The 12,734-nt window shown below is 37.4% G+C and overlaps 1 protein-coding gene across 10 annotated transcripts in view; it reads left to right on the top strand.

The window, feature by feature from the left end:
• Positions 1 to 12,734, top strand: part of PLCG2 (phospholipase C gamma 2) — a 77,612-nt gene that overhangs the window by 40,860 nt on the left and 24,018 nt on the right. For all 10 annotated transcript variants that reach the window (XM_068955487.1, XM_068955491.1, XM_068955494.1 and 7 more), the window contains 11 exons: positions 343 to 426; positions 1,871 to 1,914; positions 3,128 to 3,200; positions 4,345 to 4,446; positions 4,619 to 4,737; positions 5,084 to 5,169; positions 6,200 to 6,320; positions 7,373 to 7,541; positions 10,184 to 10,288; positions 10,511 to 10,600; positions 12,065 to 12,243. In XM_068955487.1, the coding sequence (XP_068811588.1) occupies positions 343 to 426; positions 1,871 to 1,914; positions 3,128 to 3,200; positions 4,345 to 4,446; positions 4,619 to 4,737; positions 5,084 to 5,169; positions 6,200 to 6,320; positions 7,373 to 7,541; positions 10,184 to 10,288; positions 10,511 to 10,600; positions 12,065 to 12,243 (1,172 nt within the window). The remainder of the gene's footprint in view (positions 1 to 342; positions 427 to 1,870; positions 1,915 to 3,127; positions 3,201 to 4,344; positions 4,447 to 4,618; positions 4,738 to 5,083; positions 5,170 to 6,199; positions 6,321 to 7,372; positions 7,542 to 10,183; positions 10,289 to 10,510; positions 10,601 to 12,064; positions 12,244 to 12,734) is intronic.

Genomic DNA, 12,734 nt, shown 5'->3' with positions numbered 1-12,734 from the left:
TAAAGATCTCCACCTTTTCCTACTTTCCAGCTCTCCACCCTTAAAGCGTGCATTCTTGCTTTTGTTGCTCCAACTGACAATGACTGACTGAGGCACTACTTTACTCTCAGTAACTTAGTGGAAATGGAGTTAGTATGTAAAATGTAAGGCCAGAGATGTGGGCTAGGAGCAGTACGTTACAAACCAAGAGGCTGTTTATCGGTTCATATTCTTAAAAAATAAATACATATTGTGTTCTACTTTATTTATTTATTTAAGAGAGTTGCACTTGGAATAACTTGTTTGCTGTACAAATGCAATTCAGATAATTCAAAATTCACTGGATGCTACTTTCTATCACAGGAAATAGGTGCTCACAAGGAAGAACTTAGTTTTGAACAATTTCATTTGTTCTACAAGAAAATCATGTTTGAACAACAGAAGTCGGTAAGCTTTTTCATGAGTGATCTTCATACTTTTAAACTGCTTGGCCAGAATAAAGAGTGAATGCTGGGTCTTTTGTGTGTGTGTATTTGTTTTTTTTTCCCATTCTTGTAACATAGAAAGGGTTTTTCTTATATTACTGTACTGGACATATAGGAAACAGTCACCATCAGTAATTGGTTTAGGAAGATAAGTCCTTTATGTTGTTTCTCCTGTGTTGGTAGTAGAGAGATGCACAAAAGAAATGGAGTTTCTAGGAAGAGCTTTTCTTATGAGTTCGTTCAGTGTACAGTGTGTCCTTACATCAGGTCTGGTTGTTTTATTTACTGATAGAAGCAATGTTTTTCCGTATCTTGTATTGCAAAGAACATTCTGTAAATTGCACTGGGATATATCTTGAACATCAAATAGCACCTATTGCTGTCTTTGTGTCCTGTGCTTCGAGATAACCAGTGATGAGTCCGCAGCATGATGTGCTTTAGGGAGTCCTTGGGAGCACATAAATGCAGTGGAATTACATTTCACTAATTTATATGGGCAACTGCCCAACTACTGTTCTACATATGTTCATTACATAGATTCATTAAGTTGGTGGTCCCTGCACATATTTAGTGATCCTGAAAATTTAGAAGCCGTTATAACTGTGTGAAAACAACTATTTTTTTTTAACTTATTCACACAAATATCTTAATTGATGATGTTTGTATATTATTGACTGGACTTGCAGTTGTTAAAATAGAAGCTTCTATAACAAAAGTCGGTGCTATTTCTTTTGGCAATAGTGCTTTCTTGTGCTGGTTAAAAGTGATCATGAAATTATTCTGAGATAGTAAAGAATCTCCATTTACTGTCTGGGTTTTGTTTTTACTCCTGAAAATCTAGTTAATTAGCCTGAGCAAAAAGTTGTCTAAGGGTAAAACACAGAATAAGGAGGTTGTCTGACTTCCTTAAACTGTTGTTATCGCCCCTTGTGGATCATTTCAAGGAAGCTCTTCAGTTTGCTCAATAACTGCTTACGTGTCGGGTGAAGGGTTTCCTGGGGTCTGTAACTATGCTGATCCAAGCTGGAAGCAATTTAGGTTTTATGCTCAAATGCATAAATATGATGGAAGATAAGTACTTCCATTTTTTCTGGGATATCAAGCGATAAGAACTTCTCCAGAAACTTGACTGTGTGTATAAGGTACCTTATGGCAAGTTTCTTGCCTGAGAATGGCATGCTTTCACATTGAAGGGCCTGAAGTGCAATTGTCAGCCTTGACAGTATGTTTTCTCTTATCCAGTCAACTGAAGTTATACCTTTCCAACTTGTATGCAACTTCTATAAAGTGGAAATTCATATTTGGTCCCCTTCCCAAAGCAATGCTTATTAATAGATTGAGAATTGCATGTTCCTTTATTATTTATCTCCCCCTTTTGTTCTTTTTTTTGTTGTTGTTGTTTTAAGATTCTTGATGAATTCAAAAAGGATTCCTCTGTGTTCATTCTTGGGTGAGACTCTTCTTTTGTATTATTTTTCACATGTATTTATGATTGCAGTGCTGCAGAATTTTGTAGTCTACTTACAGATCCCTATTCTTTTTTTCTAGTTACATCACTGTTTTTTTTTGTTCTAATGCTTTAGTAAGTGGGGGGAAAAAAATGATACATCTTGTTGAATTCAGAAACGTGAGCTTATCATAGAAACAAGTCTTGGATATCATCTGATAAATGTTTTTTACTTCCTAACTACATGAACGACATAGACCTCAACAAGCAAATTTGCCTGCCTTTCAATTTTGCTAAGAGCTGAACAAAACTATTAGAGGACAGAATCTGATGGAAAAATTTTAGCTTCAGTATGGAGAGTGGTATGGTGCACAGACTTTGGGTACAAGTGCGATGCTGACCTAGACAGTTTCTGCAATTTTTACTTGGTGAACTTGAGAACTAAGTAAGATGTATACAGCATGAAAAAGGAGGTCACAGGCATGGGTAATATCTTGACCATGAATTAAACCGGTTTATCTTAGCTTTGAATATTATCCTAACATATTTAGGAAGTTGCTTTAAAAATTTATTCCAAATATACAATGTATTTCTTTTAGTCTTTGGTCATCTTATGTGAATTAAACTTGATGAGACTGCTTAAACCCTTAGGTTTACTAAAGATGGGTGGGCTGTAAATATTTTATTGGTACAATATGCAGCATTTGTATCGTACAAAAGAGGAAGCAGCTGTGCTCCTTTCTGTCAGTGTGGCTGTATCTTGCCTCTTCTTTCAGATTTTGATTTATCACTGTGGATCTTCTGAATAATACATGGAAGGAGTTACTTGCAGAGGGATGACTCTGCCATAATTAAAAAGAAAACAGTATATCCGTATGTCTTAACTAAAGTTAACAACATCCTTGTAAAGTGAATGCTGCTCTTTTTCTACAAAGCAGTAAACAGAGATTCGGTAATTTTCCCAATGAATCATTGTCAAAAAGGAATCAGGGATCCAGGAGGCCTTATCTGAGGACTCTAAATACAGTGATTACATAATTCAATATTACAACTTTAATCTAAATTCCATTGAAGTTCTGAAAGGTTTTAGTGGTAGCAGCAGGATTATACTGTAAATCCAAGATACAAACCCCTGTCACTTTCTGCTATAACATTTGGTGACACATACTCTGTTGTTTCATTATTTCTTTAGCTTCACTTTTTTTTTTTTTTAAAGAAACACTGACCGTCCAGATGCTTCAGCAGTTCATCTCCATGACTTTCAGAGATTCCTGCTACATGAGCAGCAGGTGAGAAGGCTTTAGAAATTTTGAGCTCTTTAAGTTGTCTCACAGACTTATATACTCAAAGGAATTATATACTTAATGTGTTGTAGAGTATAACTGATATCACCTGCAACTGTAGATCTTGGAAAGTTTTCTTCTTATTCATTGACACTGAAGGTCACAGGAATTATTATTTTTCATCCATACAAAAACTCTGAAGGTGCATTAGGGGAAGAGAAGGAAGGCACAGTGAATAAGGTTTTAACAGGTGTCTATTTAGTCATGTAGATAAACAGACAAGTTGAAAATGAACACTGCATATTTGTCAAAGATGATATCGTGGCCTAGTTACAGCTGTCCCTGCAGATGCATCTCTGGTCATTCCTTGGATCCATGGCCCTGTTTTAGCAGCTCTTATGTAAAAAACTGAGCTAACTGCTGCGATTTGAGTCAAAGGTAATTTTCTCTTGAATGGGGACGGTTTGGTGCCCCATACCAGCAAGGAGATAAGGATTGAGGCAGGTATTGGAACTGTCTTTACAGGTGTATATAATCTTATTTAGCACAGACACCATGGAAAAAAATAATATATTTTGCTATATAGGCCAATCTCTAAGAATAGACATTCACAGTAGAATATAGTGGAATGGTTCTGAGACTGCTCATTGAACTTTTCTGTGCTCCAGTTCTTTACTTCCTATATGTTTTAGATTTGTGATATTACTAGGCGCTGCTAAACCCCAGGTTTGCAAATAGCGGTAAAAAAGTCAGAGCAACGTTTCCTGTATGAACTTGATACTTTCTTTTTCTCCCAATTACACTGTGTCAAAATAATGTTTGGGTTGCACTTAGAAGGGAGGAGAGACTGTAGTTATGCTTTATCCTTCAAAAAGGTCAGCTTTTTACTCTGTGCATGCATATATTTACTAGGGCGTATCTTGTGGGCCTCCAGCCTATACAGAGGTATTTACATGAAGAACTTGTTTCCCCCTTAACGTGACATAGGAGACTAAAATGTGTGGGTGCAGTAAAACATACTGGCAGTTAAATAGCCAGATGAGAGAGGTTTAATGAATCACATCTGTAGGTCTCTCACTTCCCCGTTTAATTTTATCTAGCATATCAAAACATCTAAAGCTTTTTTCTTTTTTATAATTATTATTTTTAGGAATCTTGGGCACAAGATCTCAGTAAAGTCCGAGAACGAATGACAAAGTTTATTGATGACACTATGAGAGAAACTGCTGAACCCTTCCTCTTTGTTGATGAGGTGAGATAATGATACTTTCTAATAGTTCCTCATGGACATTTTTCTTTCGTTGTTAGTTCCTGGTTTATTGCCTGAATGGGAGACTCTTTAGGCTGCTGTTGCTATGTTGTTGGATTTCTTCTGGCCTCGTATGGTCAAAAGCATTTAAATTCTGCTTCTCTTTGTGTTTCAGTTTCTCACTTACCTTTTTGCAAAAGAGAACAGTATTTGGGATGAGAAATATGAATCAATAGATGTGCAGGACATGAATAATCCTTTGTCCCACTACTGGATTTCTTCCTCTCATAACACGTAAGTTACCAGAAGTCCCACTGTGTGTCTGTGTTCAAACACATGATTTCCCATCAGTATGATAAAGCTTGGGTATGTTTCAGAGCTTGTGATTTGCTCTCCAGAAATCTGTCACAGTTGGCTGAGCCTTAGATTGAGCCTTTAATGTTCCATAAACTGGTCCATCCTAAAATGTGATAACATCTGGTTCAGCAAAATCCAGTTCTTTCATAGCAAGTAAAAAAAAATAAACAAACAAAAAACCAGAAGTCTTCATAACAGGAGGAAAAATGTCCCCTAGTGAGTGAGTGGAAAATTGTTCAAGTTGACTGTCAGCCTTCTCTTAAAGTTTCCTTTTGCTCCTTAGATATCTGACAGGAGACCAGCTTCGAAGTGAATCTTCCACAGAAGCTTATATCAGGTGCCTGAGAATGGGATGTCGATGTATTGAGTGTGAGTAATGAGCTTGCGGAATGGTTTGTAACACATTCCCCATATAGGCAGTTTCTCCTGTTTAAGACAGAAAAAAGAAATGAAATCAAGAACTGGTTTGTTTTTTGAAAGTAGAAGTCACTCATCTCAGAAATGCTGATTCCTTAAATCATTGCTCTTAGGCCGTGCTATTACCCTGTTCGCTTGCTCTAGTTCTTGTTGTTTCCTTGGAATTTTCAGAAAATCTTTCTAAGTCTTATCTGCATTGTATACCAGGAATTCAATCACTGATTTTGCTATATGAAAGTATAAGATTTAAACTCCTATTACCTGTGCAGTATGTATAGAGAGAGGTATAAGTTAAAGGAGAAGCTTAGTTGCCTTCATTCTTCATATAGACAAGCCTAAGTCTGAGAGTTTCTTATAATTTTGTGTTATTTGTCATCCCATTTAACTTGCTTGTAAATCAGTTGATGTTTTTGTGCCTTTGTTCTCCACCAGTTGTGTATGCTTCTGCATCCCTGTGCTTGTGTATCTTATTTCAAGGTTACAAGGTTTGACTTGATTTTCATGTTATTTCACCAGTTACTTTGTAAAACTAGTTGCTACTGGTTAATCAACTTTTGTCATAATGAGCAAGGCCCCTGTTCAATTTAGTTGATGCAAAATGTATCTCAAATTAGAGTTTCAGGATGATAATCAACAAAATGGATAAACTACCAACATATCACTTGTGGGAGTTTATTTGTCACTTGGACCATTAATGTAAACTAATGAACTAACAATTTAGGCTGTATGAATTCCTTATTTCGAGATTCCCTAATAGGAACGCTTTCAGGAAATTTTATATTGTATTTTGTTTGTATTGCTCTTACTTAAGTGAATTTAATCTCCTCTGTGAAAGGTATAAAGCCATCTAATAGAATATTTTAATAGAACATAAGAGTCTGTGACTCATACTGAAGAATTAGCTGTTTGTTGTATTCTTTCTACTGGAATAGTTTAAGTAACTGCTTGGTCTCTTCCTTTTTCCTCTGCTTGTCTTTCCTAGTGGATTGCTGGGATGGTCCAGATGGGAAACCAATCATTTATCATGGATGGACACGGACAACAAAGATCAAATTTGATGATGTGGTACAGGCAATCAAAGATCATGCCTTTGTTGCATCTGAGTAGGTTTTGAATTTTCCTTAAGCCTGGCTCTAAATGGTTAGAGCCTTCCTGAACTTTTTTTTCTCGTCAATTTAGGGAAAAAAGAATTAGGGAGGAAGAATGATATCCTAGTCTTTTTCATTAATGCCCAGATGTGGGTCTTTAATAGATTCAATTTTGAGGAAGAGTCCCATTAAATAACAATTTGCTGCTGAGATAGACAGTGAGTACCCTAAAGGCGTTCCTGTTTCCTTTCTTGGGTATTCGTTTGTTAAACTGAAACGTGCAACTTCAAATTCTGAATAGTATGTTTTTTAGAAAAAAAAAAAAACACCCTATAAATGACGAGCGAAATATCTATGAGGTAGTGTTCACATTGTAGGGGAGACCTTAGATGAGAAGATGTAGAATTCATAGCATGCTTCCTGAACTGGTTATATGGGTGTAAACCCATGTGTCTCTGCTCTGCTCTTCTAGGCCTTGTGCTGAGATCTCCTTAACATGAAAAGTATTATCTATCAATTGGAAGGAGATAAAGCTATCAGACTCCTCTCCTTCCCATCCCCCCAAACTTCTCCTGTTTACCACCTAGACATAGAGGAGAAGTGTTCTTTTCTCATATGGGACAGTATCTGACAGTATCAGTATAGTGAATGCACTGTGATACCTTCCCTACATGCATTAAGTGATGAGCTACCCAGGAGGGATATAGAAGTATTCCTGCACATACAGGGGCAGAAGTAGGAAAACTGAAGCTTATCTGGAGATGAAATTGCTGAGGGATGTGAAAGTCAGCATGAAAGACTTCTACAGATATGCTTGCACCTCAAGGGAGACTAAGAAAAATGTGGGCTGGCTGCTGAATTGAATAGGGGGCATAGTGACTGGAGAAGGCTGAGGTACTCAATGCCACCTTTGCCTCAGTTTTCATTATCGGGATCTGAATCGTCTTGTTTGCTTTAAAAGTTTCTTTTGATTTTTGGAGGGAAGGTGTAGGCTATCTGCCTTGCTTTGCCAGATGTAGCAAAAAGAAGCTGAATGTCTACTTTCACCTTTGTTTACTTCATTAAAGATACCCAGTCATTCTGTCAATTGAAGAGCACTGTAGTGTGGAACAGCAGCGACACATGGCCAAAGTGTTCAAGGAGGTGTTTGGGGATCAGCTTTTAATGAAGCCCATTGAAGCCAGTGCAGATCAGCTGCCATCACCAACCCAGCTGAAAGAAAAAATCATCATCAAGGTAGGTTTTCAGGCTTGCGTCGTGTCCTAGTAGATAAAATAGCAGAACAAGAGCAGGAGCCAGGAGTACTACTTCTGGCTTCACAACTTAGCTACTGGTTTTTGTTGAAGATAAGAATCCGTATGCTAGAAGCATGTATGACTAGAGTTTGGCAACATTTTATGGAATTCTGTTAAAATGCATATTAAGTGGCTTGCTCTTGGTTTTCTTTGCAAATAATGTCACTAGTTCAAGCGCCAGGTGAAGCGTCAGCTGTTTTTTCTAAAGGTCTTCCAGCTCCTGAAATGTCAGTGCTGAATTTCAGCAAGGATTCAGTGGTGCAGATGCTCATCACAGACTTCTTGTACAGTAAAGGCCTGCTGTAAAATGTTGAAAGTTTGTTCTTGAACAGGAAGTTAGATTAGTGTTGCTAACTGGTCTTTCAAAGAACGTGTCTCATTCTAGTGAAATCCAAAGCACTCTGCAGCCTGCAGATTTAAGTTGTTAGGTTTGCTTACTTTGAAAATTACAAAAATAGATGGGTATTTAGTAACCTGTATACAGAGAGTGCGATTTACATATGCAGTTTAGACAGCTGCTTCTGAAAATTAAGGTCTTACTGATAGGAAGCAATCACTCTAAGGGTTTCTTACAGATGCAGTACAGATGCTTTACGTCTTACGTGCTGCACAGCAACATGAGGCAGAAAACTGAAGAAAGACTTCTCAAATTGAAACTGGAGTAGAACATTTTGAAGAGCAAAATTTGGCAGAGAATCTGAGGACTGTTTATAATCTCTTCAGCAAACTATTACTATAGTCCATGGTTGAATTTTCCAGCTCCTGTGACAGTACTGTGTCATATATCTTAAAACTTCTGAACAAAAGAAACAAGAGTAAGCACACAGTGCTTTAATGCAGGCCTGGAAATGACAGCACCCCACTGCTAGGTCACAGGGACAGGAAGTAGAGAATTTCAGTCTCAGTGCTTAGAATTTTTTTTCCCCTCTGCTGTTGGCTTGTGGAGCACAGAATGAGAGTTGCATAGGCGTAGCCATGAAAAAAATGGCAAAGCTGTTTTAGAGGGAATCACAAACTATAGTGATTGTGCACTAGAGAGCACCCATATCAATATCATTCTTGTCCTAAAAGAGCATTAAATAGTCTTTAAAAGTAGATCAGCACCTGTCAATGAGCTAGTTGTGTTGTTTGACTTTTGTTTGGAAAGTGTTGTCTGTAAACAGTCAGAGGCAATTCTTGCTTTAGGTGCCTGTGGTGTTTTTCGGATAAGGCAGTAAGACTGAAATCTTTCTACAGTAAGCTGTGCAGAACTGAATATATTTGAGGACTACTAGCTATGAGTGGATTAATCCCATAATTAACTGCACTTGAAGTATTTGAAGTTTGACCTTTAGCCGCTTGAACTACTGTGTATCATGAGCACATTCAAGGGAGGCTTTGCTGAGCTTTGCCTTTCCACATAGCTTGCATCTTACTGTTTCAGCCTGTAATTTAAATACTAACAGGCATATCTGAAAGGACAGTGATCAGTTACAAACACTGCTAATGTGCTATTCAAGAAGGAATGCTTTTATAATAAGGAAATTGCAAAAATTACAACAAGAACCATTCTTACCTATTTTACTCTCTATACTGTGGCCAGCCTGGCTCCTCCTTTAAAATCTCTTCTCAGAACAGCCCAACTATTGCCATTTCATCTGTTCAACCTTTTCTGCAAGGATTAGCATTGTAGGCTTTTTAAACTTGTTCTGTTTGCTCTTTCTTTTCATTTCCTTTTTCATTGTTGCATTGGGATTGTCCAAATTGTCTTGTCATGATTTTTCTTTGTAACTGAGGACTTTATTCCGTATGTTATGGCAGGAGTTACACATGACAGAAACTCTGCTTCTTTGGGGTACTGGCCTGTGTTTTTCTGTCACGCAGACTAAGTGTCCTGTCCAAGAAACCCCATGTGCTTTTAGCAGCTGTGAATTAAGAGTTGTCTTCCCTCCTCTACAAGCACTGCCACTGCTCCTAGCTCTGCAGTAGCCTGCCCTTTTCTCCATCCTTCATACGATTGCATAGTTTTGGCATAGGTTGTGCGACAGGGCCAAGGTGTCTCTCCTGGGCTTATCTCTTCTCTCTTTCTACACAGGAGGTGTAGTGTTCTGCCTAGGTTGGGGCTTTAGATGTTGGGGGGAGAACAAAGTAGAACTTATCTCCTCTTCTCATAAAAGATTTCACTTCTGCTCATTTTTCTTGTAGGAGAATGAATTCCGCTTCATTTTAATTATTCTTTCTCTTTTTTTTTCTTTCTTTCTTTCTTTCTTTCCCTATGTGCTGTTCTCTTCAGAGTGATTCTTGTTTTAGCCTTATTTTTTGTTAGGCAAACATCACTTCATGTTTTCTGTCCTCTCAAGAATGGTGAGCTCTTATCAAAATAGTTGTTTCCTCATTGCTTTACTGGTACTTCTACTAACTTTTTAATCATTAGTATGAGGTTTAAATTTTGAGCCAATGAATTCCACCCTACTGCATGAAGCCTTGCAGAACTGCTGTTTTTTATGGTAGTAACAGAAGAAGGCTGGGCAATGGAGGGAAATCCAATAATACAGAGTTACACTGAGATAGTATGACCAATTTTATATACTTTTTTTTTTTAAGCATAAAAAGCTGGGGCCAAAAGGAGACATTGATGTGAACCTGGAAGACAAGAAAGAAGAAAAAAAGCAACAAGGAGAACTTTACATGTGGGACACAATAGAACAGGTAGAATTTATGTGACATTTGCAAGAGTTTGTTACTAGGATACGTAATATTGGAAGTGTACATGAATGTTGTCAATATTTTTGTAAGTAATATCCTCACTTGAACTAATATGAGTGAGGGGAAGAAGGCACTTTGTTTATTGTTAGACCTTATTGGAAACTGTGATTAGTGGATTTGGCTCTATGTCTTGGTAATGGTTTTAACACCTGTCTTAACTTCTAGAAATGGACTCGGCACTACTGTGCTATTTCTGATGAAAAACTTTCATTCAGTGATGACATAGAACAGAATACTGAAGAAGATTCTTCAAAGGTGATGGCTTTGTTTTGTTGTTTAAGTGCATTCTTTTTATTCATTCCATTCCTTCACCCAATTACAGAGATAGTTACTCTAGGATTTCTATGCAATTGTTAGACTGAAGAAACTAAAATTAGTCTTTTGAAGTGACCAGTTTTGAAAGCTTTGTAATGAGGTTTTCTTCCGCCTGAAGCCACACACAGATTTGTTCTATTAAGGATTTCTGAACAGAAGTTCTTTTCTGCTTCCATGAAACACATTTGAAGAGAATGATACAGCTTTACTCAGGATACAGTCTGGTGCTGTGTATTAATTGTATTTGCTGTTTGCTTGCAACTAAGTCTAATAAGGTCTCATACTTCCTCATCTGCTGCTTGGGGTACAGATGCTAATGCTGATGGGAAATGACATACCTGCATCAAGAGAATAGTTATCCATTTCTCTTTAATATGAAACTGAGAAGGTGAGCTTTTAAAGAAGCTTTTTAAAGTCAAATTCTTCCTCTCAGATTATTTCGCTATTTACAGGTGCTGATGTTATTGAAATTGTAGAGAATCTGTGTCAGATAAGTGCATCTGCAAATAATAATTAAAAATTACCTTTGCCTATGCAATCTCATGGACTTATTTTTAAAAAAAAGTCTTTGTCCCTTGGCTAACTTAGGGCTTATAAAGAGAAATTTAAGGGCAACGAAATATAATTTTGGTAGTTAAATGCTAATGTGTTGTGCGCTTGACGATCGAAGTCTTTATTGCGAGTTAATTGGCTAATTGTTACTGCTATTCTGAAACTACACAGTATGACGAAATTAGGTTTGATACATAATAATACAACACACCTTTTACGCAGTACATGCTGTTCATTTCATGTTATCAAAGTGTTTGTCATAGGTGAGCATGTGTTATCTGCCTATTGCCCATGTTAAAGCAGAAGCATGAGGCCCTTTAAGGGCTGCAATAGCAGTGATGTTCAGTATGGTTTCTTCTTGAGACCTTTCTGATTTCCATACGTGCTCTTTTGTTGCTAACATATATGTGTGTGGTTCAGAGATCTGCAGTCTGCATGTGCAGAACCACATGCTCATTCACCTAGATGTTAATGTTAGTAGAATAATTAATGTGTAAGCAAGTATACAGATGGTTCTGGGAAAAAAAAAAACAGAATAGAAGTTCTCTGGATTAGCAGTAGGCTGCTTTACTTTTAAAATATAAATCAGTGTTTACATTGCTGCATTCTTCTGTTTTCTGTTGATTATGAATTTGAACAGGGCTGAAGTTGATCACTGCTCCAAAGAAATGGCTTGGCTGGGGAAAAGTCAGTGTGACTATAGATGTAGTCAGCTTGTTTGTGGAGGGAGAGTTTAGAGCAAGATATGAACTGAAATCCTGAAACAGATGATGGTTATATCAAGAAGCAATACTTTGTATCAAAATCATAACATTAGAAGTGGACTATAGAAATTCTTCTCTCCTGGTCTAGGAGGTAAAACGTACTGAACTGCACTTAAAAGAGAAGTGGTTCCATGGGAAAATGAAGGAGGGGAGGACAACTGCTGAGAAGCTGCTCCAGGAATATTGTGCTGAAATGGGTGGCCAGGATGGAACATTCCTAGTGAGGGAAAGTGAAGCTTTCCCTAATGATTGCACCTTGTCATTCTGGTATGGTGATTGTCCTAAACATTTTTCATCGGTATTGTTTATTTTACTGCACTGCACAAAAATAACTCTATTTTTTAAATATGCATTTACAGCTAAGTGGAAATAGAAATAAAGAGTTGCTTTCTTTACTAGAATATTATTGGTGGGGTTATGAAAGAACACTTTCTGGATTAAACTTCAGGGTAGCATATTGCATCATGTTCGAGTACGCTCTATTTGAAGTGTTAGAGCTGTCAAGAGAGAACTGACCAGTTTGATTTTCACCATCTCCCTTCCCCTCCCCCCCACCATGCCGCTGCTTCTTCTTTAGTGCTCTGGCAGGATGCAGAATTTGTTATCTATGCAAGGAGTGGGCCAAAATTTGATCTTTTATTTTTGAGATAAATTATTGGTATCCATATTGAACAGATAGTCTCATGAGTTTATTTTTATTATCAGAGATTGATCTTTTCGGTGAAAAAGGATCCCTCTGGAGGGAGAAGAATAAAGAA

The sequence above is a fragment of the Struthio camelus genome, chromosome 10 (genome assembly GCF_040807025.1).
Source record: "Struthio camelus isolate bStrCam1 chromosome 10, bStrCam1.hap1, whole genome shotgun sequence".
Classification (NCBI taxonomy): Eukaryota; Metazoa; Chordata; class Aves; order Struthioniformes; family Struthionidae; genus Struthio; species Struthio camelus.
Note: the sequence above shows the minus strand (reverse complement) of the source record. Positions and strands in the feature narration are given on the sequence as shown.